This window comes from Pseudophryne corroboree, chromosome 6 (genome assembly GCF_028390025.1).
Source record: "Pseudophryne corroboree isolate aPseCor3 chromosome 6, aPseCor3.hap2, whole genome shotgun sequence".
Taxonomy (NCBI): Eukaryota; Metazoa; Chordata; class Amphibia; order Anura; family Myobatrachidae; genus Pseudophryne; species Pseudophryne corroboree.
In genome coordinates, this window is record NC_086449.1 from 496,296,918 (window position 1) to 496,323,118 (window position 26,201).

Consider the following 26,201-nt stretch of genomic DNA (forward strand, 5'->3'; position numbering starts at 1 on the left):
CTGTCCAGAGGAGTATTCTTGTCACCTCTGATATAGCCGCACTGCTCTTCATTCCGCCCTGTCGGTTTATGTAAGCCACTGTTGTTACGCTGTCCGACTGCACTTGAATGGCCCGATTTCTTATAAGAGGGGCCGCATGAAGAAGACTCTTGTAGACGGCCCTTAGTTCCAGGATGTTGATGGGTAGGCTGGCTTCCAGGCTTGACCACCGTCCTTGGAAGGTTACTCCTTGAGTGATCACTCCCCAGCCCCGAAGGCTGGCATCCGTGGTTAGAAGGACCTAGTCCTGAATCCCGAACCTGCGGCCCTCCAGAAGGTGAGGTAATTGTAACCACCATAGGAGTGAAATCCTGGCCCTCGGCGACAGACAAATTCTCTGGTGCACGTGGAGATGAGATCCTGACCACTTTTCCAGGAGATCCAGTTGGAAGGTCCGAGCGTGGAACCTCCCGTACTGGAGAGCCTCGTAAGAGGCCACCTTCTTTCCCAACACGCGAATGCATTGATGAATTGACACCCGGGCTTGCTTCAGGACATCCCAGACCATAGTTTGTATCACCAACGCCTTTTCCTGCGGAAAAAACACCTTCTGCACTTGTGTTCAGAATCATTCCCAGAAAGGCCAACCTCTGGGTAGGTTCCAAATGTGACTTTGGAAGGTTCAGAATCCAACCATGACTCTTGAGGAGGCGTGTTGTGAGAACAATGGACTGCAGCAGCTTCTCCTTGGACGATGCCTTTAATCAGCAGATCGTCCAGATATGGAATGATGTTCTCCCCTTGTTTGCGGAGTAGAACCATCATTTCTGCCATCACCTTGGTAAACACCCTTGGTGCTGTGGAGAGGCCGAAGGGCAGGGACTGGAACTGGAAATGACAGTCCAGCAATGCGAAACGGAGATAAGCCTTATGCGGCAGCCAGATCGGAATGTGGAGGTACGCATCCTTGACATCCAGGAATTCCCCCTCTTCCAGACCTGATACCACCGCCGTGTGAGACTCCATCTTGAACTCCTTTAGAAAGGGGTTCAATGATTTTAGATTCAGAATGGGCCTGAGCGAACCATCCGGTTTCGGTACCACGAAAAAGGTTCGAATAGTAACCTGTGGCCTGCGCAGGGGAGGAACTGGCACAATGACCTGTGCCTCCACCAGCTTTCGGACAGCTTCTTGTAGTACGCTGCTGTCCGCCAACTGAGTTGTTAAGCCTGATTTGAAAAAACGATGAGGAGGGAGACTTTGAAATTCCAGCCTGTATCCCTGGGATACAATGTCCATCACCCAGGGATCTAGGCCGGACGAAACCCAGACGTGACTAAAGTGTCTTAGTCTCGCTCTCACCGGCCCCACCTCCAGGCCGTGCGGTCCACCGTCATGCACAGGACTTTGGCGTACCTGATGTAGGCTTTTGTTCCTGGGACCATGCAGCGGCAGGTTTCTTGGACTTAACTCGACCTCCCCTAAAGAAGGTATTGGACGGTCTGGCCTTTCTAGGCTTGTTAGGCCGAAAGGGCTGTGTAGCAGATGAAGAGAAGGATTTCTTCAGAGCAGGTGCTGCTGAGGGAAGAAAAGGAGACTTACCCGCTGTAGCAGTGGATATCCACGCATCTAGAGCTTACCTAAAGAGAGCCTGACCTGTATAGGGTAGGGACTCCACGCTTTATCTGGTTTCCACGTCGGCCGACCACTGGCGCAACCACAGTCCCCGATGATCTGAAACAGACATGGAAGATATTCCCGCTGCCAAGAAACCCAGGTCTTTCATGGATTCTACCATAAAACCTGCTGAATCATGTATGTTGCGTAAAATAGGATTTCAATACCTACCGGTAAATCCTTCTCTTAGTCCGTAGAGGATGCTGGGGACTCCAAAAGGACCATGGGGTATAGATGGGATCCGCAGGAGACATGGGCACACTATAAGACTTTTAATGGGTGTGAACTGGCTCCTCCCTCTATGCCCCTCCTGCAGACTCCAGTTAGAGTACTGTGCCCAGGGAGACTGACATTTCGAGGAAAGAATTTATTGTTTAAACACGGTGAGTGTCCTACCAGCTCACACCTCAAACATGCCGCGGAACGTGGCATTCAATAGCAATATGCTGACCGAAAATGTAAACCTGTGTGTAAACACGACCAATAATCACATACCGCATGCCACGGCATGAACAGCAGCAGCAACAGACTTGACTGAAAAGAAACACCACCTGAGTGTAACCACCAATAGCTGCAGATACAGTACAGTGCACTGGGGCGGGCGTACAGCATTCTCTACGGACTAAGAGAAAAGGATTTACCGGTAGGTATTAAAATCCTATTTTCTCATACGTCCTAGAGGATGCTGGGGACTCCAAAAGGACCAGGGGGTCTATACCAAAGCTCCTGACTGGGCGGGAGAGTGCGTATGACACTGCAGCACCGATTGAGCAAACGAGGTCCTCATCCAAAAGTGTTTGAACCCGACCAAGTAGCTGCTCGGCAAAGTTAAACCGCCGAGACCCCTTGGGCATCCGCCCAAAAAGAGCCCACCTTTCTGGTAGAATGGGCCTTCACCGACCTCGGTAACGGCAATCCAGCATTCCAAATCGTATCACAGATCCAGCGTGCAACAGTCTGCTTAGAAGCAGGAGCCCCAATTCTTGTTGGGAGCATACAGGACAAACAGAGCCTCTGTTTCCCCAATCTAAGCCGTTCTGGCGACAAATATTCAAAGCTCTGACCACATCGAGAGACTTCGAATCAGCCAAGGCTTCAGTAGCCACAGGCATTACAATAGGTTGGTTCCTGTGAAATGCAGAAACCACTTTTGGCAGAAATTGTTGCAGAGTTCTCAACTCCGCTTTATCCACATGGAAGATCAAATAAGGGCCCTTGTGAGACAAAGCCGCTGATTCAGACACCCGCCTTGCGGACGCCAAGGCCAATAGCATGACCACTATCCAAGTGAGAAATTTTAACTCAACCTTTCGTAAAGGTTCCAACCAGTGTGACATAAGACACTGCAACACCACATTAGGGTCCCATGGTGCCACTGGGGGCACAAACGGAGGTTGGATGTGCAGCACTCCTTACACGAAAGTCCGAACTTCTGGAAGGGTGGCCAATTATTTTCTGAAAGAAAATTGATAAGGCCCAAATTTGCACTTTAATGGAGCCTAACGGTAGGCCTGCATCCACACCTGCTTGCCAAAAAATGGAGAAAACGACCCAGCTGAAATTCTTCCATAGGAGCCTTCTTGGATTCCCACCAAGACACATACTTCCTCCAAATACGGTGGTAAAGCTTCGCCGTTACTCCTTTCCTAGCCTGAAGCAATGTGGGAATGATTTCACCTGAAATACCCTTTCGGGCTAGGATATGGCGTACAACTGCCATGTCGTCAAACGCAGCTGCGGAAGACTTGATACACGCCCGGTCCTTGCTGTAACAGGTCCTCTCATAGAAGAAGAGGCCAGGGATCTTCTATGAGTAAGTCTTGAAGCTATGGATACCAAGCCCTCCTTGGCTAGACCGGAACAATGAGGATCGCCTGAACCTTTGTTCTTCTTATGGTTATCACCTTCGGAAAGAGTGAAAGTGGAGAGAACACATAGACCGACGAAAACCCCTTGGTGTCACGAGGGCGTCCATTGCTATTGCCCCTTGACCTGGAACAATATTCCTGAAGTTTCTCGTTGAGGCGAGACGCCATCATGTCTAATTGAGGAATTCCCCAAAGACTTGTTCTGTGAAAACTACTTGATGAAGTCCCACTCTCCTGGATGGAGATCATGTCTGCTGAGGAAATCTATTTCTCCGTTATCTACACTCGGAACGAAGACCTCTAAGAGAGAGTTTACATGCCTTTCCGCTCAGCGGAAACTTTTGCGGCTTCTACCATTTCCGCTTTGCTCCTCGTTCCGCCCTAGCGGCTTACTTACGCCACTGCTGTTAAGTCGTCCGACAGAATTAAGACAGGCAGATCGAGGAAGATGTTCCGTTGTAAATAGCTCTTAAGTTAAGAATGCTTATTGCAGACAAAGCTTCCCGGCTTGACCTTTTCCCCTGGAAATTCTTCCCCTGGAAAGACTGCTCCCCAGCCTCGGACACTTGTATCCATGGACACCAGGATTTAATCCTGGATCCCGAACCTTCGTTCCTCTAGAAGGTGAGAACTGCGCAGCCACCACAGGAGAGATATCCTGGTCCAGGAAAATAAGAATTTACTTACCGATAATTCTATTTCTCGGAGTCCGTAGTGGATGCTGGGGTTCCTGAAAGGACCATGGGGAAAGCGGCTCCGCAGGAGACAGGGCACAAAAAGTAAAGCTTTAGGATCAGGTGGTGTGCACTGGCTCCTCCCCCTATGACCCTCCTCCAAGCCTCAGTTAGGATACTGTGCCCGGACGAGCGTACACAATAAGGAAGGATTTTGAATCCCGGGTAAGACTCATACCAGCCACACCAATCACACTGTACAACCTGTGATCTGAACCCAGTTAACAGTATGATAACAGCGGAGCCTCTGAAAAGATGGCTCACAACAATAATAACCCGATTTTTGTAACTATGTACAAGTATTGCAGATAATCCGCACTTGGGATGGGCGCCCAGCATCCACTACGGACTCCGAGAAATAGAATTATCGGTAAGTAAATTCTTATTTTCTCTATCGTCCTAGTGGATGCTGGGGTTCCTGAAAGGACCATGGGGATAATACCAAAGCTCCCAAACGGGCGGGAGAGTGCGGATGACTCTGCAGCACCGAATGAGAGAACTCCAGGTCCTCCTTAGCCAGGGTATCAAATTTGTAGGATTTTACCAACGTGTTTGCCCCTGACTAAATAGCCGCTCGGCAAAGTTGTAAAGCCGAGACCCCTCGGGCAGCCGCCCAAGATAAGCCCACCTTCCTTGTGGAATGGGCATTTACATATTTTGGCTGTGGCAGGCCTGCCACAGAATGTGCAAGCTGAATTGTATTACACATCCAACTAGCAATAGTCTGCTTAGAAGCAAGAGCACCCAGTTTGTTGGGTGCATACAGGATAACAGCAAGTCAGTTTTCCTGACTCCAGCCGTCCTGGAACCTATATTTACAGGGCCCTGACAACATCTAGCAACCTGGAGTCCTCCAAGTCCCTAGTAGGCGCAAGGCACCAAAATAAGCTGGTTCAGGTGAAACACTGACACCACCTTAGGGAGAGAACTGGGGACGAGTCCGCAGCTCTGCCCTGTCCAAATGGACAACCAGATATGGGCTTTTTTGAGAAAAAAACCACCAATTTGACACTCGCCTGGTCCAGGCCAGGGCCAAGAGCATGGTCACTTTTCATGTGAGATGCTTCAAATCCACAGATTTGACTGGTTTTAAACCAATGTGATTTGAGGAATCCCAGAACTACGTTGAGATCCCACAGTGCCACTGGAGGCACAAAAGGGGGTTGTATATGCAATACTCCCTTGACAAACTTCTGGACTTCAGGAACTGAAGCCACTTCTTTCTGGAAGAAAATCGACAGGGCCGAAATTTGAACCTTAATGGACCCCAATTTGAGGCCCATAGACACTCCTGTTTGCAGGAAATGCAGGAATCGACCGAGTTGAAATTTCTTCATGGGGCCTTTCTGGCCTCACACCACGCAACATATTTTTGCCACATGTGGTGATAATGTTGTGCGGTCACCTCCTTTCTGGCTTTGACCAGGGTAGGAATGACCTCTTCCGGAATGCCTTTTTCCCTTAGGATCCGGCGTTCCACCGCCATGCCTTCAAACGCAGCTGCGGTAAGTCTTGGAACAGACATGGTACTTGCTGAAACAAGTCCCTTCTTAGCGGCAGAGGCCATAAGTCCTCTGTGAGCATCTCTTGAAGTTCCGGGTACCAAGTCCTTCTTGGCCAATCCGGAGCCATGAGTATAGTTCTTACTCCTCTACGTCTTATAAGTCTCAGTACCTGAGGTATGAGAAGCAGAGGATGGAACACATACACCGACTGGTACATCCATGGTGTTACCAGAACGTCCACAGCTATTGCCTGAGGGTCTCTTAACCTGGCGCAATACCTGTCCCGTTTTTTGTTCAGACGGGACGCCATCATGTCCACCTTTGGTATTTCCCAACGGTTTACAATCATGTGGAAAACTTCCAGATGAAGTTTCCACTCTGCCTGGTGGAGGTCGTGCCTGCTGAGGAAGTCTGCTTCCCAGTTTCCATTCCCGGAATGAAACACTGCTGACAGTGCTATCACATGATTTTCCGCCCAGCGAAAAGTCCTTGCAGTTTTTGCCATTGCCCTCCTGCTTCTTGTGCCGCCCTGTCTATTTACGTGGGCGACTGCCGTGATGTTTTTCCCACTGGATCAATACCGGCTGACCTTGAAGCAGAGGTCTTGCTAAGCTTAGAGTATTATAAATTTACCCTTAGCTCCAGTATATTTATGTGGAGAAAAGTCTCCAGACTTGATCACACTCCCTGGAAATTTTTTCCCTTGTGTGACTGCTCCCCAGCCTCTCGGGCTGGCCTCCGTGGTCACCAGCATCCAATCCTGAATGCCGAATCTGCGGCCCTCTAGAAGATGAGCACTCTGTAACCACCACAGGAGAGACACCCTTGTCCTTGGATATAGGGTTATCCGCTGATGTATCTGAAGATGCGATCCGGACCATTTGTCCAGCAGATCCCACTGAAAAATTCTTGCGTGAAATCTGCCGAATGGAATTGCTTCGTAGGAAGTCACCATCTTTACCAGGACCCTTGTGCAATGATGCACTGATTTTAGGAGGTTCCTGACTAGCTCGGATAACTCCCTGGCTTTCTCTTCCGGGAGAAACACCTTTTTCTGGACTGTGTCCAGAATCATCCCTAGGCACAGCAGACTTGTCGTCGGGATCAGCTGCGATTTTGGAATATTTAGAATCCACCCGTGCTGTTGTAGCAGTATCCGAGATAGTGCTACTCCGACCTCCAACTGTTCCCTGGACTTTTATCAGGAGATCGTCCAAGTAAGGGATAATTAAGACGCCTTTTCTTCGAAGAAGAATCATCATTTCGGCCATTACCTTGGTAAAGACCCGGGGTGCCGTGGACAATCCAAACGGCAGCGTCTGAAACGGATAGTGACAGTTCTGTACCACGAACCTGAGGTACCCTTAGTGAGAAGGGCAAATTTTGGACATGGAGGTAAGCATCCCTGATGTCTCGGGACACTATATAGTCCCCTTCTTCCTGGTTCGTTATCACTGCTCTGAGTGACTCCATCTTGATTTGAACCTTTGTAAGTGTTCAAATTTTTTTAGATTTAGAATAGGTCTCACCTAGCCTTCTGGCTTCAGTACCACAATATAATGTGGAATAATACCCCTTTTCTTGTTGTAGGAGGGGTAATTTGATTATCACCTGCTGGGAATACAGCTTGTGAATTGTTTCCCATACTGCCTCCTTGTCGGAGGGAGACCTTGGTAAACCAGACTTCAGGAGCCTGCGAAGGGGAAACGTCTCGACATTCCAATCTGTACCCCTGGGATACTACATGTAGGATCCAGGGGTCCTGTCCGGTCCCAGCGTCATGCTGAGAGCTTGGCAGAAGCGGTGGAACGCTTCTGTTCCTGGGAATGGGCTGCCTGCTGCAGTCTTCTTCCCTTTCCTCTATCCCTGGGCAGATATGACTCTTATAGGGACGAAAGGACTGAGGCTGAAAAGACGGTGTCTTTTTCTGCAGAGATGTGACTTAGGGTAAAAACGGTGGATTTTCCAGCAGTTGCCGTGGCCACCAGGTCCGATGGACCGACCCCAAATAACTCCTCTTCCTTTATACGGCACTACACCTTTGTGCCGTTTGGAATCTGCATCACCTGACCACTGTCGTGTCCATAAACATCTTCTGGCAGATATGGACATCGCACTTACTCTTGATGCCAGAGTGCAAATATCCCTCTGTGCATCTCGCATATATAGAAAATGCATCCTTTAAATGCTCTATAGTCAATAAAATACTGTCCCTGTCAAGGGTATCAATATTTTTAGTCAGGGACTCCGACCAAGCCACCCCAGCTCTGCACATCCAGGCTGAGGCGATCGCTGGTCGCAGTATAACACCAGTATGTGTGTATATACTTTTTATGATATTTTCCAGCCTCCTGTCAGCTGGCTCCTTGAGGACGGCCCTATCTATAGACGGTACCGCCACTTGTTTTGATAAGCGTGTGAGCGCCTTATCCACCCTAAGGGGTGTTTCCCAACGCGCCCTAACTTCTGGCGGGAAAGGGTATACCGCCCATAATTTTCTATCGGGGGGAACCCACGCATCATCACACACTTCATTTAATTTATCTGATTCAGGAAAAACTACGGTAGTTTTTTCACATCCCACATAATACCCTCTTTTGTGGTACTTGTAGTATCAGAAATATGTAACACCTCCTTCATTGCCCTTAACGTGTGGCCCTAATAAGGAATACGTTTGTTTATTCACCGTCGACACTGGATTCAGTGTCCGTGTCTGTGTCTGTGTCGACCGACTAAAGTAAACGGGCGTTTTAAAACCCCTGACGGTGTTTCTGAGACGTCTGGACCGGTACTAATTGTTTGTCGGCCGTCTCATGTCGTCAACCGACCTTGCAGCGTGTTGACATTATCACGTAATTCCCTAAATAAGCCATCCATTCCGGTGTCGACTCCCTAGAGAGTGACATCACCATTACAGGCAATTGCTCCGCCTCCTCACCAACATCGTCCTCATACATGTCGACACACACGTACCGACACACAGCACACACACAGGGAATGCTCTGATAGAGGACAGGACCCACTAGCCCTTTGGAGAGACAGAGGGAGAGTTTGCCAGCACACACCAAAAACGCTATAATTATATAGGGACAACCTTATATAAGTGTTTTCCCTTATAGCATCTTTTATATATTTCTAACGCCAAATTAGTGCCCCCCCTCTCTGTTTTAACCCTGTTTCTGTAGTGCAGTGCAGGGGAGAGCCTGGGAGCCTTCCCTCCAGCCTTTCTGTGAGGGAAAATGGCGCTGTGTGCTGAGGAGATAGGCCCCGCCCCTTTTTCGGCGGGCTCGTCTCCCGCTCTTTAATGGATTCTGGCAGGGGTTAAATATCTCCATATAGCCCCCGGAGGCTATATGTGAGGTATTTTTAGCCAAAAAAGGTTTTCATTTGCCTCCCAGGGCGCCCCCCTCCCAGCGCCCTGCACCCTCAGTGACTGCCGTGTGAAGTGTGCTGAGAGGAAAATGGCGCACAGCTGCAGTGCTGTGCGCTACCTTAAGAAGACTGAGGAGTCTTCTGCCGCCGATTCTGGACCTCTTCTTGTTTCAGCATCTGCAAGGGGGCCGGCGGCGAGGCTCCGGTGACCATCCAGGCTGTACCTGTGATCGTCCCTCTGGAGCTAATGTCCAGTAGCCAAGAAGCCAATCCATCCTGCACGCAGGTGAGTTCACTTCTTCTCCCCTAAGTCCCTCGTTGCAGTGATCCTGTTGCCAGCAGGACTCACTGTAAAATAAAAAACCTAAGCTAAACTTTTCTAAGCAGCTCTTTAGGAGAGCCACCTAGATTGCACCCTTCTCGGCCGGGCACAAAAATCTAACTGAGGCTTGGAGGAGGGTCATAGGGGGAGGAGCCAGTGCACACCACCTGATCCTAAAGCTTTACTTTTTGTGCCCTGTCTCCTGCGGAGCCGCTTTCCCCATGGTCCTTTCAGGAACCCCAGCATCCACTAGGACGATAGAGAAACTAGGATTATTTTCCGGTGCATGTGCAGGTGAGACTTGGACCACATGTCCAACTGGTCCCACAAAAACCACTCTGGCATTTGACCTGCTCACCGAATGGCCTCGTAGGCCGCAACCATCTTCTTCATCAACGGAACGTATTAATGGGTTTACACTGTTGCAAATCTGATCCGACCCTGGATCCTCATATCTCTTTTCCACAGGAAAAAAACAACTCTTAACAGTTCAGAATCTAATCTTATTCCCAACACCGACATCTGCGTTGTTGGGATCAACAGCGATTCCCTGTGTTGAAGAACTGTCAGAGAGAAACAACGATTTGTACCACTTGTTTCCTGACCTCGCTGTAGTCAGGAGAGCGTCCCAGTACAGAACAATAATGACAAACCTGAATAGCAAACCCAGGCAAGCTTAGTGCGTATGAAAACGCATTAAAAACCCTCCTTCTTCTTTTACAGGCTGGAGATCCCTGCCCTGAGAGATTCCAACTTGTAGTTCAACTTCTTTAGAAGAAATCTTTTTGGGATTGTTCTGACCGAGCTATCCGGTGTCTCAGAAGCACGAAAAAGCCTGAACAGCAGCTTATTGTGTGTGTGTGTGTGTGTGTGTGTGTGTGTGTGTGTGTGTGTGTGTGTGTGTGTGTGTGTGTGTGTGTGACAGGGACAGCAGGGCAATGTCCTGATCCTGAACCAACCCTTGTATGGCGTCGCATACTACCTCCCCGTCCAGAGGAGAATCGGTTAGATCTATTTTAAAAATCAGTGAGGGGAATCATCTGGAAACTCGAGTATGTTCCCCCTTTGGATTTTATTCTTAACTCACTGTGTCAAGTCCATTCCAGGACTGACTGAGTATTAGACGAGTTCCCACCGGTGTGGGCTCCAGCAAGATAGACCCAGCGATCTGCGGTGGATGTGGTACAAACAGAGGACAATATCTGCTTCTGCGAACTTATAAAGGCCGCAGACTTCTTACCTTTTCACCTTCCTCTACCTGCAAAGAAGGGGAAAACAAAACGGTATCCAACTGGTCAAAATGACTGCATCCCACAAAAAATGCGTCACCAACCGTTGAGAGGGAACATAGCTCAGGACTGTAGACTTACCAGTGGTATCTGCCAAAATAACTTAACCAAGCCATCCCCAAACCAGATTATCCCTTCATAGGGAAGATACTCCAGTATTTCTCGGAGTCAGTGCATACCTCTTGTAGTCGCACGGCAGCATGCTGCAATGTTCTAGATAAAACCCAACTGAAGGAATATTCCATCTCTCCCCCAGGGTAATTATATCGGATAACAAGGTAACAGACTATTTCTGAATACAAACACTCCCCCATGGGTATGTAATGCAAATATCATCAAAACATATAATTAAAATATCACTTAGCTTCCTGTATACAATCCTTTGTGACAGGGCCCCGTGCAGACCAGGGGTTGACGTTCACTTTATTCTATCCACGGCGGGAAAAGAATAAACACTCGTACTCATCGAGAAGAATTAAGACCATCTCGTCACGGCTGACCTAGAGCTTTATCAACAGAGCGACCAGCACATGAAAAGGAATAACTTTACTTCAGCATTCATTAAAAATCGTAATATGAATATACATATTTAAATACACATATACACACATTCTATATATACATCATACGTATATGTATTTTGTCAGGAACAGCAGGGTCCCTAGTGACATTAATGTGTTCTGAAGGTGTATGAACATGTACTGAATGCCATTGTTGTGGATCTAACCAGGAAACATTATGGTCGACATAAAACATAGTATTCATCAACATCAGGGAGTAGCAACCGGGCCAAATAACATTCTTGCGACCACGAGGTCATTTCAATATATATTATATATACATAATGTTAATATCACTCCCCCACAAATACTACCACGTCTGTGCTAAAGCTACAGCTCAATGTATTCGTACCATATATTATATATATAATATATATATATATATATATATATATATATATAATATATATATATATATATATATAAATATATACACACATACATACACACACAGGTATCATGTTAATTTACACCCAGTAATACAGTTGGTGCCGACAGGGTCACCCACATACGACTGTCTTCCCATATAGTGCTTACTTTAGAAAAGCTTACAACCTCATCTACTGAATCAAGTACCCTCAGGAGTCGGCAACACCGACAGAGGGATCCCATAGCTGTTTGAGGCAGAGCACTCACACATGTCGACACACGTGTCCTAAATCGCTATAATGGGTAGATTCCTGACAGGGAAAACACAAACTTTTCAACAACTCATTTATCCATATATAGTGCTTTTTATATGAGCCCATAGTTCCCCAAGCAACTGTGCCCCCCCTCCGTTTTACACGGTTAGATTTTTCACAGTGTTTTGGCGGGCCAGCGTCTGTGAGGAGAAAAATGGCGCTGTATAGAGTTGTGAGGGGTAAGCCACGCCCCCTGCTCGGCGCGCTTCAGCCATGCTATTTTTCACAGTTTTTTACTGGGGGGGTCAGTATACAGTGCCTATGCACTGTATACTACTTTGCCAGGATCTTACAGGAGGTAAAATTGCTGCCCAGGGCGCCCCCCCCTGCGCCCGTGTAGTGCCACTTGTGTGTGGGAGCAGTCTTCTGTTCTTCTCATACTCACCCGGCTTCTTTCTTCTGGCTCTGTGAGGGGGGTGACGGCGCGGCTCCGGGAACGAGCAGCTAGGCAAACCAAGTGATCAGACCCTCTGGAGCTAATGGTGTCCAGTAGTGTGTCTCCAGTCTCTCTGGGTACAGTCTCTAACTGGAGTCTGGAGGAGGGGCATAGAGGGAGGAGCCAGTTCACACCCATTCAAAGTCTTATAGTGTGCTCATGTCTCCTGTGGATCCCATCTATACCCCATGGTCCGTTTGGAGTCCCCAGCATCCTCTAGGACGTATGAGAAATATAATGCAACATCATCCCTATCCATCGTATCCAAATCCTCAAGTAAGGTAGCCGACCACTTTAATATTGCCTTTGCAATCCATGCAGTAGCAAAAGTGGGACGTAATATGGCCCCTGAAGCAGTATACATTGATTTAAGTGTGTTATCAATCTTTCTATCAGCCGGCTCCTTTAAGGCGGTAGATCCTGGAACAGGCAAAAACACTTTTTGAGAGTCTGGACACAGATGCGTCAACAATCTGGCGGGTTTTTTCCATTTTTTCATATCCTCCTCAGGGAAAGGAAACACCACCAGTACCCTTTTAGGGACCTGGAATTTTTTCTCAGGGCTTACCAATGCTTTCTCAAATATAGCATTCAATTCCTTTGACGCAGGGAAGGTTAGCAAGGCTTTTTTATTTTCAGTGAAAAAAGCCTCCTCAACCTGCTCAGGTGTGGTATCATTAACATTTAACACATCCCTGATAGCCTCTATCAACAATTGCACCCCCTTTGCAAGAGATGCAGACCCCCGCAACACAACCCCATCACCGTCTGTGGTGTCCGAATCGGTATCCGTGCCGTCTTGTGTGACATGTACAAGCGCACGCTTATGGGGGTATATAGCGCGGAGCGTCCTGAGGTACCAGAAACCGTCCATACTGCCATAGAGCTCTGTAATACCTAGGTTGCAGATTCATTACTTGCAACCCTGTCAGGAATCTGAGAAATCCAAGATTTGATAGAGGAAAACCACTCAGGTTCCCTTGCTGGTATCTGTGCTAAACCAGTGCTACCCTGATTACATGGAATGGGATCATCCTGGGAGGACAAATCCTCTGCAGCATATGACACAGTGTCCCTGGACATATCTAAAGGAGACCACCAAACACTCTACACACACAGGTGAGGGCAGACAGTCCCCCCCCCTCCCCAAAGAATGGCAAGAGAGACAGAGATTGGAGCCAACCCACACACAGCGCTTTTACCAAAGGGAGACCCCTTGTCAGCACTGACTGTGCACCTTGATAGGACAGTCGTATTACAGCCTCCCCCCCCCCCCCTTCTACAACCCCCTGGTACCGTGTACAGATAGCTGGAGTTGCTGTGGAGGGACCTGTTCTCCTCAGCACTGTGCAGGCAAGAAAATGGCACTGAAACGCTGCTGGGTCCGCTCTGAGGAGAAGCGCCATCCCCTTAATGGCGCGGTCTTCCCACTCTTCATGGATTATAGTGGTCTGAGGAATTAGTGCTGGCTGAGATCCAAGGACCCCGACAGGCTTCTGGACCAGTGTAGGGGGTAAGCGCTGGCCCAGGGCGCCCCTCACCATGTACTGCTGAGCCTTCACAGGAGCGCAGTTAATACTGCGCTCCCTCGGCACTGCCGCCATCTTCACACCCGCCCCCCGCTTGCTAGGGGCGTCGTGTCTCACTCGCCACTTCAGCTCTGTAAGGGGTTGGCGGCATGCTGCTGGGGCGAGCGGTCCCCTGTGGCGGGGAGCGATCCGACCCCTCTGGTGCTCAGTGTCAAGTCAGCGGAGACAGTGGCTCAGACCCCGCAGGGCGGACACTGCTCCACCCCTTAGTCCCTCGATGCAGGGAGGCTGTTGCCAGCAGCCTCCCTGTAAAATAAAAAAACTCTAAAATTAAACTTTTCTAGAAAAGCTCTGTAGAGCTCCTCTAGCTGTGACCGGCTCCTCCAGGCACATTTTCTAAACTGAGTCTGGTAGGAGGGGCTTAGAGGGAGGAGCCAGCCCACACTCTCAAACTCTTAAAGTGCCAATGGCTCCTGGTGGACCAGTCTATACCCCATGGTACTAATGGGGACCCCAGCATCCTCTAGGACGTAAGAGAAATACTGTAAGATTCCTCACACTCCTCTGACACTATCAAGAATTTGCAAAACATCTCTGGACAGCCTCTATAAGAGCCTCTATTCCCTGTGATAAAGTAGCATTCTTCTCACGCCCCCCCCCAAACTTCAAATCCACCTCACCCTCCTCGTCTGAGCAGTCGGCATCAGACTGCAGGATATGGGCCAGAAATCGTTTTTGCAGACAAATGGGAGGGGATTGAGACGCTGGTTTGTGGACCGAGTCTCTATTCATAAACTCATCCACAGTCTCTTAAGTATCGAGTCTCTTTTTCATTGCGGAATAGCTTTAAGAAATATTTGAGATCATTCCCTTAATGGAATTAACCCATTCTGGTTCAGCCCCGCTATTCTGGGAAGGTGCACTGCCCTGACTACCCAGTAGTGAGCCCCCTGGTGAAGAGGAACACTCCGCTGTACAAGAAACACACTCTTTGCCTCACAATGTAAATGTGACAGCACACACACACACACACACACACACACACACACACACACACACACACACACAGGAAAAGGTTAAGCACAATTAACCCACAAAGAGCCCTTCATGGAGACACAGTTATTTGGAGCCAGCCCCCACCGCACTCTTATCGCCAATGCCAAGCTTAGCCAGGTTGCAGACTAAGTACCCTGATAAGTACACTAATAATCGCTCCCCCTTGCTATGACCTCCTGGTACCGCTGACGTATTCTGGAGTCACACCGGAAGAGCTGCGCGTCCCTGTCAGTCAGCGTCTGTGTCCACTGCAGAGGGAAAATGGCGCTGGTGAGCTGCTGGATCCTCTCATAGTGAAGCCCCGCCCCTTCAATGGCATGCAGTCTTCCCGCTTTTTTTATATTGGCTGAGGTAATCTGTTGCTTAAAATGGAGAGAAAACCGTTTTAAGACTTTTTGCCAGTGTGGGTACAGTGTACTGAGACGTCGCTGTGTATTTTGTCTGGAGACGCATTCCGCCACGGGTAGAAGCCACGCGTCTCCGTACCCTCATGCCGCCATAATGGCCGGCAACCCGCTAGTCGGGACGTCAGCTTAGTACTCACCACTCTTCATTCTCCTGGCTCTGTTAGTGGTGGCGGCGTGCTGTGGGAATGTACGCTTGCCGTGGTGGGTCTTGCGAATAGTTACCTCAGGAGCTCAGTGTCAGCGGGGAACAGGACCACTAACCCTTCAAGAAGTTGGGCCGTCCCCCCTTCTAAGTCCCACGAAGCAGACAGGCTGGTGCAGAAATGCAGAAAACTCTTCAGGAGCTTCCATAAACATGACCAGCTCCTCCGGGCACATTTTCTAAACTGAGTCTGGTAGGAGGGGCATAGAGGGAGGAGCCAGCCCACACTATCAAATTCTTAAAGTGCCCATGACTCCTAGTGGACCCGTCTAAACCCCATGGTACTATATGGAACCCCAGTATCCTCTAGGGCAGTGATGGCTAACCTTGACCCTCCAGCTGTTGTTGAACTACATATCCCAGCATGCCCTGCTACAGTTATGTTATTCGGATATGCTAAAACTGATGCAGGGCATGCTGGGATGTGTAGTTCAACAACAGCTGGAGTGTCAAGGTTAGCCATCACTGCTCTAGGACGTAAGAGAAAGAAGATGGTCATACTGTAGTTTGGTAAAAGTCTTTACAGCATATGGAACAAAAGTAATGTAAATCCCTTAATATGCCTGTTGTGTGTAATGTTGCATGAACTACTAATCTAGAAATCAAAATCAAGGACTTATGTTTAGGCAATCTACAACATCATATGCTTTAGCATGTTATGTCCAGGTAAAACTACTGGCTTATCTTCGTTAGAAAATATTGTGTAAGGATACAAACCTTGCTCTTGGGACTCTTCCTGCTTCGGCCATACCGATTGGGCTCCTGTGGAGTTCCGCCCCCTTTTTGAGTAGTAATTTTGCACATCAGCAGGCAGTGTTTTTCTAACAGCCCAACTTGATGCAGATGACCATCCGGATCGATCAGGTGGTGGCTCAAACGAATCCTCATATTTCAGTTTATAATTTTTATGTTCTGGGAACCTCGAAGACTCTTGCCCTGAAGTGTTAGAATTTCCTGAGTAGGACTGTCTATTGTTCCAATTATTTTCATTCTGGTCCCCATAATTAAAGCCACCTCTGAAACCACCTCGGCCACGACCACCACGACCTCTAGGGGACTTCCAATCCATGTTAACATTTCTATTCCATGAATCCCCTGAACTATACTGGTTGTTATCTTCCCAAGGAGAGCTTCTAGGAGAACCTCTTCCTCTATTCCCTCTTCCCCTGTCGCCCCTTCCCCTAAAATCACCTCTACGTTCTCCTCTAGCTCTACCATCTCCTCTGGCTCTGGTGTCTCCCCACCCTCTCTCTCCCCTTCCTCTACTATCAACCCCCATCCAGACATCCCCCCTTCCCCTGCTGTCCACAGATCTCATTTTTTCCACCACCCAATCAGGGTAATCATTTTTAGTCTCTGTATATTGCTCAACTGTATCCCTTGTATCGTATTTGTCATTTCTGAAATGTTCGTTCGGCTTTTCAGGTTCATTTCTTCTGTATCTTTCACTTCCCCTAGGACTCTTCCAATTGTCGTTTGATCGCCTCTCTTTCCAAGGAGGTGAACTACAGTCCTTCTCACTCCTTTCCGCTGTGTTACTTCGATTTCTGCCACGTGAGCCAGACCTTGAACGAGAACGACTTCTAGATCTAGACTGTCTCCTATGGTGGTGGTCTCTGCTTCTCCCTTTCCATTGTGCAGTATGATTATGATCTCCATCTCTGTCACGTGATCTAGATTTACGTTTAATGGGAGAGTCTCTAACTTTAGATCGCGAACGGGATCTTTGCCTTTCTTTAACATCACTTTTTGTAGGAGACCATGTTATTGATGGGGAATGAAATCTAGATTTTCTTGCTCGAGATTCCTTTTTAGGTGTATCGCTACCACCAGACACTGGTTCTTTTTGAGGTATATCGCTACCAACAGACACTGGTTCTTTTTGAGGTGTATCGCTACCACCAGACACTGGTTCTTTTTGAGGCGTATCGCTACCACCAGACACTGGTTCTTTTTGAGGCGTATCGCTACCACCAGACACTGGTTCTTTTTGAGGTGCATCCTTACCAACAGACACTGGTTCTTTGTTTGGTGCATCCTTATCAACAGACACTGGTTCTTTGTTTGGTGCATCGCTACCAACAGACACTGGTTCTTTGTTTGGTGCATCGCTACCAACAGACACTGGTTCTTTGTTTGGTGCATCGCTACCAACAGACACTGGTTCTTTGTTTGGTGCATCGCTACCAACAGACACTGGTTTTTTGTTTGGTGCATCGCTACCAACAGACACTGGTTCTTTGTTTGGTGCATCGCTACCAACAGACACTGGTTCTTTGTTTGGTGCATCGCTACCAACAGACACTGGTTCTTTGTTTGGTGCATCACTACCAACAGACACTAGTTCTTTTTGAGGTGTATCGCTACCAACCGACACTGGTTCTTTTTGGGGGGACTGTATTTCCTCCCAACTTTCAGAAACCAAAGAATCTCTCTCAGCTTTGTTAGCTACAATATTTTCTACAGACTGCTCGATTTCTAATTCACTATGATCACTACATACAGAATCACAATCCATAGCTACAGATTCAATGTTATCACAAGAAGCCTTTTGAGGTTCATTATTTACATCAGGAATTTTTCCATTACCATCCGTAATCAGCATGTTGCTATCAACCACAGCAATAGATGACTCGGGTAAGCTTTTAAGCATCTTATTTTCTAAAAAAGAACTTTGTATGTCGTCACTGCAAAGTCTGTGAGCTTGTGTTTCATCTGTTTCACAAGATTCCTTATATACAGAACTTTTAGGTAAAGCCAGACACTGTTCTGGAAGCTCTGTTCTATTTACAGAAATGTCAGGGCAATATTTATGGTCAGATTCACAAGGTATGCATGTCTTAGTATCTCCTCCTTCAATACATTCTTTCTGTTTGGTTGACTGAGAGTTCACTTCCAAGCAGTTAGACTGTTCATCAGGTCTATAATCCGGTTTTAAAGATCCATCCAACACAGGTTGTTCAATATTTTGCATTTCTATAGTGGTTTGTGCTTCAGACTGATGTTCTTGTTTAGTATCATAGCAAGGTGAGGAAAGGTTCAAGCCACATGGCTTGTATGACTCAGTGAGAGAAGCTATAGATTCCTCAGCTTCTTCTATTGCAGGTGAAAAAGAAAAGCGATGTCCATTTTTCAGTTGAGAGAAATTGCTCGACTCCCTGTAGTCAGAATGGACTTGCCCGATATCTGAACAGTCTTCTTCATTAGTATCTTTAATATCTTCAGGGGATGCTGAAGCAACAGAGTGTTTAGACTTGCACTCTGTTTCAGAAGCAGGTGAACAAACAGATTCCTGCTGTACCCTAACAGAGGAGAATGGTGAGAAGTCTTTGTTATCAGAGTCTATGAGCTTCTCGGAAACGTGAGAAGATGAAGAATCATCTTCAGAAACATGCAGATTACCAGTTTCCAAAGAATGTTCTTCCGATCCCAACTGCATTATAGGTGCCAAGGAAGCAGGCTCACTTTCTCCCAAATCAGTCTGTCCATTTTTAAAGACTGGGGAGGAGGGTATATTCTCTTTGTCAAGCTGATTCTTACCAACAGACTGAATATTTTGCATAGGTGATGAAACAGGTAACGGTTGATCAGACTGTTCCAGAGGCAAGATATCAAGAGAATGATCATCTACATCCCGGAAACCTCTCTCTGTGCTGTTTGTGGGAAGTACATTTGATTCATATTGTTCTGTTCCTGACATTTCCTCTTCAGGCATTTTACACTTTTTCTCCTCTTGCTCCAATTCACTTTCAGAATTCTCCTTACTATCATTAGATTCTTCTTGCATGTGTGTTGCTGATCGAAGCCGCTTCCTAACTTGAGATGCTTTTTTAGGTGCTCTTTTTCTTTGTTTGGAAGGTTTTTTACCTGTATGTTCAGAAGCTTTTTTGGAAGCGGTATTACAGCCAAGAGTATCATGATCAGAGCTGCTGGATTTTGGCGAGCTCTGAAGCTGGCTTACGTCTGACTTGCTATTTCGTGCGGATCTCCGTCTAGGACTAGACTGTACAGGTTTTTTTCTTGTTCCTCTGCTATTTGATGCACCAGACGCGGTTTGCTTTTTCTCAGTGCCATCTTGGGCACAAGAGTGAACACAGGTTCTTTTTGAGAAACCTATTTTTCAAAGAAAAAATAAAAAATAAAATGGTGAAAATACAAAAGTATGTTAAACTACTATTATTTCCTAATGGCAAGAACGATCAGTTACACATGGAAATAGGTTACTTGGGACAATAGCACAAATACCTGTATATCTAAATTTACTAACACGATGAAGCTGCTAATATTCATCCTTGCTTAGCTAAACTGAAATGCCCAATGGAATAATATCTCTAGTTAACAAATCACCGCAGTTCTCATTGACGTTTTGCAGGTTACACTTACGGTTTTCTTTCAGATTGACATTAATAACCTTAATATCCCAAAGAAGCCAGCACGGATTGCCTCTTTAACCCCTTGTCTGGCCCCAACGTATGTGATGTTACCTATCCAGGTCACATCACATACGTTGGGCTGCCCTGCTGAGTCCACTCTTTAACAGAGGAAACCCGTTTTGCACAGGCTAAAAAACAAAACAAAAAAACAATAAGAAGCCCCATTTTCGACGCCGCAAAAACTCATAGGTCCGGGAACTTATTCCGGTTCTTGTGTGTGTGTTCACCCAAAAATGGAAAAGTTTTTGGGAGAAAAAAAAAAAAAGAGAAAAATAACCAAGTTAATTGAATTGCTCCCAAAAATGTATCAGGTCGAACTGAATATCCCACTTAGTATTAATCAACACATGTGGTAATCCTTAAATAATTTGCTATTTGTAAAAGTTTACTGTGTTTAAAGGATCAAAGCCTAAAACAATGTCAAAATCTTGCAAACTGGGCTGGCCTCAATGAGCACACTTAAAAATTTACATCACGCAATGGGCTAACATGTTAATTGCTCAACCGCAAAATTAAGGTGTATAAATGACAATAGACCAGAACGGAAGGAAATTCCTCTATTGTGCTTAAGTTTAGACCATCCATACAGTTGTATTCCATCAATTCTGTAGGTGATGGCAATAGTTATCCTTAGCGAAAATGCATTATCTTGCTTTAATGTAGATACCTTTGTTCATAATAGATAAGGGACTTCTGGTAAAAATATATTCATCCAACGAAGGTGGTGGATGGATGAGTATTTCAGGAGAGAGAGAATTGCTAAAAAAAAAAAAAAGATAGATATACAATTAACAAATTAAATACAAATGTTATGTAAATGAAGGCACAGGGTAGCAATTTTTAAATATTTCATCTTATAGACAATGCACAAGTAGTTCTAAATCAGTGGTTCCCAAACTCAGTGTTCAAGGACCAACCAACAGTTCATGTTTTCCAGGTCACCTAGCAGGTGCACTTACTGACATTTTAAAAGATCCACAGGTGGTTATTATTTACTTGTGATTCTGAGAGGAAACCTGGAAAACCATGAGCTGTTGGGAGCCCTTGAGGATAGAATTTGGGAACCACTGTGCTAAATGATCATCATGCCACAACATGTGAGTGTTGTTACAAAAAAAACCCTAGATACGTTTGGTAACAAATCAACATGCGTTAGTGCAGATAAAGCTTGTGAAAAAATACATAAAGGAAACAGATTGAATAAGGTACATGTCTTGCAAAAGTGAACATAAAAAATAGAAACGGAGATTTCAACTGAAGTTAGTACTTGATCAAAAAGTTACAAGCATGTAGATCCTTCAAACTCATTAAGATTTAACTCATTGAGATTTTCAGCAAAAAGATAAAATCAGTGTTTGCCGTAAGTTGCAGTATAGTTGAATATTCGAGCCATTCATTTTACTTAAATGTTAGAGATGTTACTTAAATGTTAGATAGATAGGACCCGAATACTGGGATAAATACATTTACATGGATGAAGGTAAATAATGGCTAATGTGCATTTTACTTGAAGCCTAGTCCCATTATATGGTGCAGGAACAAACACATTACTACAAAAAGGAAAATACCACTAGTCCAAGTACAGATTCATGAGGTACACCATTTGTAACCTCTCTCTCCTGAGGCTGCACTCCATTTGCTACAACCCTCTATTTCTTATCTTGCAACCAAGTTCTTACTATTCAACAAGCTTAGAATCCAAACCAAAGTTTGGCTTTATCAGTGTGCGATGTGTGACAGTGTCAAATGGCTTACTAAATTCTAGATATGCTACATAGACTGCCCCACCTTCATCTATTATTTTAGTCACCCAGTCAAAACAAAAAAAAATATAAGATTTTACTCACCGGTAAATCTATTTCTCGTAGTCCGTAGTGGATGCTGGGAACTCCGTAAGGACCATGGGGAATAGACGGGCTCCGCAGGAGACTGGGCACTCTATAAGAAAGATTTGGTACCATCTGGTGTGCACTGGCTCCTCCCTCTATGCCCCTCCTCCAGACCTCAGTTAGGATACTGTGCCCGGAAGAGCTGACACAATAAGTAAGGATTTTGAATCCCGGGTAAGACTCCTACCAGCCACACCAATCACACCGTATAACTCGTGATACTATACCCAGTTAACAGTACGAAATATAACTGAGCCTCTCAACGGATGGCTCAACAATAACCCTTCAGTTAGGCAATAACTATATACAAGTATTGCAGACAATCCGCACTTGGGATGGGCGCCCAGCATCCACTACGGACTACGAGAAATAGATTTACCGGTGAGTAAAATCTTATTTTCTCTGACGTCCTAGTGGATGCTGGGAACTCCGTAAGGACCATGGGGATTATACCAAAGCTCCCAAACGGGCGGGAGAGTGCGGATGACTCTGCAGCACCGAATGAGAGAACTCAAGGTCCTCCTCAGCCAGGGTATCAAATTTGTAGAATTTTGCAAACGTGTTTGCCCCTGACCAAGTAGCAGCTCGGCAAAGTTGTAAAGCCGAGACCCCTCGGGGCAGCCGCCCAAGATGAGCCCACCTTCCTTGTGGAATGGGCTTTTACTGATTTAGTATGCGGCAATCCAGCCGCAGAATGCGCCAGCTGAATTGTGCTACAAATCCAGCGAGCAATAGTCTGCTTAGAAGCAGGAGCACCTATTTTGTTGGGTGCATACAGGATAAAAAGCGAGTCAGTTTTCCTGACTCCCGCCGTCCTGGAAACATAAATTTTCAAGGCCCTGACTACGTCCAGTAACTTGGAATCTTCCAAGTCCCTAGTAGCCGCAGGCACTACAATAGGTTGGTTCAAGTGAAAAGCTGATACCACCTTAGGGAGAAACTGGGGACGAGTCCTCAATTCTGCCCTATCCATATGGAAAATCAGATAAGGGCTTTTACATGACAAAGCCGCCAATTCTGACACCCGCCTGGCCGAAGCCAAGGCCAATAACATGACCACTTTCCACGTGAGATATTTCAAATCCACAGTTTTAAGTGGCTCAAACCAATGTGATTTCAGGAAACTCAACACCACATTGAGATCCCAAGGTGCCACAGGAGGCACAAAAGGGGGCTGAATATGAAGCACTCCCTTTACAAAAGTCTGAACTTCAGGCAGTGAAGCCAGTTCTTTCTGGAAGAAAATCGACAGAGCCGAAATCTGGACCTTAATGGAACCCAATTTTAGGCCCATAGTCACTCCCGACTGTAGGAAGTGCAGAAAACGACCCAGCTGAAATTCCTCTGTAGGGGCTTTCCTGGCCTCACACCACGCAACATATTTCCGCCAAATACGGTGATAATGGTTTGCGGTTACTTCTTTCCTGGCTTTTATCAGCGTAGGAATGACTTCCTCCGGAATGCCCTTTTCCTTTAGGATCCGGAATTCAACCGCCATGCCGTCAAACGCAGCCGCGGTAAGTCTTGGAACAGACAGGGCCCCTGCTGTAGCAGATCCTGTCTGAGCGGTAGAGGCCATGGGTCCTCTGATATCATTTCTTGAAGTTCTGGGTACCAAGCTCTTCTTGGCCAATCCGGAACCACGAGTATCGTTCTTACTCCTCGCCTTCTTATTATTCTCAGTACCTTTGGTATGAGAGGCAGAGGAGGGAACACATAAACCGACTGGTACACCCACGGTGTCACTAGAGCGTCCACAGCTATCGCCTGAGGGTCCCTTGACCTGGCGCAATATCTCTTTAGCTTTTTGTTGAGGCGGGACGCCATCATGTCCACCTGTGGCCTTTCCCAACGGTTTACCAACAGTTGGAAGACTTCTGGATGAAGTCCCCACTCTCCCGGGTGTAGGTCGTGTCTGCTGAGGAAGTCTGCTTCCCAGTTGTCCACTCCCGGAATGAACACTGCTGACAGTGCTAGTACGTGATTTTCCGCCCATCGGAGAATCCTTGTGGCTTCTGCCATCGCCATCCTGCTTCTTGTGCCGCCCTGTCGGTTTACATGGGCGACTGCCGTGATGTCTGATTGGATCAGTACCGGCTGGTTTTGAAGCAGGGGCCTTGCCTGACTTAGGGCATTGTAAATGGCCCTCAGTTCCAGAATATTTATGTGTAGGGACGACTCCTGACTTGACCAAAGTCCCTGGAAATTTCTTCCCTGTGTGACTGCCCCCCAGCCTCGAAGGCTGGCATCCATGGAACCTGCCGAATGGAATTGCTTCGTATGAAGCCACCATTTTTCCCAGGACTCGTGTGCAGTGATGCACCGATACCCGTTTTGGTTTCAGGAGGTCTCTGACTAGAGATGACAGCTCCTTGGCTTTCTCCTGCGGGAGAAACACTTTTTTCTGTTCTGTGTCCAGAATCATCCCCAGGAACAGTAAGCGTGTGGAAGGAACCAGCTGTGACTTTGGAATGTTTAGAATCCAGCCATGCTGTTGTAGCACTTCCCGAGATAGTGCTACTCCGACCAGCAACTGCTCCTTGGACCTCGCCTTTATTAGGAGATCGTCCAAGTACGGGATAATTAAAACTCCCTTTTTTCGAAGGAGTATTATCATTTCTGCCATTACCTTGGTAAACACCCTCGGTGCCGTGGACAGTCCAAACGGCAGTGTCTGGAATTGGTAATGGCAATCCTGTACCACAAATCTGAGGTACTCCTGGTGAGGAAGGTAAATGGGGACATGCAGGTAAGCATCCTTGATGTCCAGGAATACCATGTAATCCCCCTCGTCCAGGCTTGCAATAACCGCCCTGAGCGATTCCATCTTGAACTTGAATCTTTTTATGTATGTGTTTAAGGATTTCAAATTTAAAATGGGTCTCACGGAACCGTCCGGTTTCGGTACCACAAACAGTGTGGAATAGTAACCCCGTCCTTGTTGAAGTAGGGGTACCTTGACTATCACCTGCTGGGAATACAGCTTGTGAATTGCCTCTAGCACAGCCTCCCTGCCCGAGGGAGTTGTCGGTAAGGCAGATTTGAGGAAACGGCGGGGGGGAGACGCCTCGAATTCCAGCTTGTACCCCTGAGATACTACTTGAAGGATCCAGGGATCCACCCGTGAGCGAACCCACTGATCGCTGACATTTTTGAGGCGGCCCCCCACCGTACCTGGCTCCGCCTGTGGAGCCCCACCGTCATGCGGCGGATTTGGAAGAAGCGGGGGAGGACTTTTGTTCCTGGGAACCTGCTGTGTGTTGCAGCTTTTTCCCCCTTCCTCTGCCTCTAGACAGAAAGGACCCGCCTTTTCCCCGCCTGTTTTTCTGGGGTCGAAAGGACTGTACCTGATAATACGGCGCTTTCTTAGGCTGTGAGGGGACATGGGGCAAAAATGCTGACTTCCCAGCTGTTGCTGTAGAAACAAGGTCTGAGAGACCATCCCCGAATAACTCCTCACCCTTATAAGGCAAAACTTCCATGTGCCTTTTTGAATCTGCATCCCCTGTCCACTGCCGAGTCCATAAGCCTCTCCTAGCAGAAATGGACAATGCACTTATTCTAGATGCCAGCCGGCAGATCTCCCTCTGTGCATCTCATGTATAAGACTGAGTCTTTTATATGCTCTACGGTTAGCAATATAGTGTCCCTGTCTAGGGTGTCAATATTTTCCGACAGGGAATCTGACCAAGCAGCAGCACTGCACATCCACGCTGAAGCAATAGCTGGTCTCAGTATAACACCAGTGTGTGTATATATAGACTTTAGGATAGCCTCCTGCTTTCTATCAGCAGGTTCCTTTAGGGCGGCCGTATCCGGAGACGGTAGTGCCACCTTTTTTGACAAACGTGTGAGCGCTTTATCCACCCTAGGGGGAGTTTCCCAACGTGACCTATCCTCTGGCGAGAAAGGGAACGCCATTAGTAATTTTTTTGAAATCACCAATTTTTTATCGGGGAAAGCCCACGCTTCTTCACACACTTCATTTAATTCTTCAGATGGGGGAAAAACTATTGGTAGTTTTTTATCCCCTTTTTCGGCTGACTTTTCTCCCGCTTTTTTATGGATTCTGGCAGGGGTAATTACCACATATATAGCCTCTGGGGCTATATATTGTGGTTATTTTGCCAGCCAAGGTGTTTTTATTGCTGCTCAGGGCGCCCCCCCCAGCGCCCTGCACCCTCAGTGACCGGAGTGTGAAGTGTGTATGAGGAGCAATGGCGCACAGCTGCAGTGCTGTGCGCTACCTTGGTGAAGACT

General features: G+C 47.0%; 1 protein-coding gene across 4 annotated transcripts in view; it reads right to left on the reverse strand.

Annotated features, from left to right (window-relative positions):
• The window catches only part of SCAF11 (SR-related CTD associated factor 11), a 329,496-nt gene that overhangs the window by 72,961 nt on the left and 230,334 nt on the right, over positions 1-26,201 (reverse strand). For all 4 annotated transcript variants that reach the window (XM_063927353.1, XM_063927352.1, XM_063927354.1 and 1 more), the window contains 2 exons: positions 20,720-20,811; positions 16,337-19,732 (listed from right to left, as the gene is read on the reverse strand). In XM_063927353.1, coding sequence (XP_063783423.1) covers positions 16,337-19,732; positions 20,720-20,811 — 3,488 coding nt within the window. The remainder of the gene's footprint in view (positions 1-16,336; positions 19,733-20,719; positions 20,812-26,201) is intronic.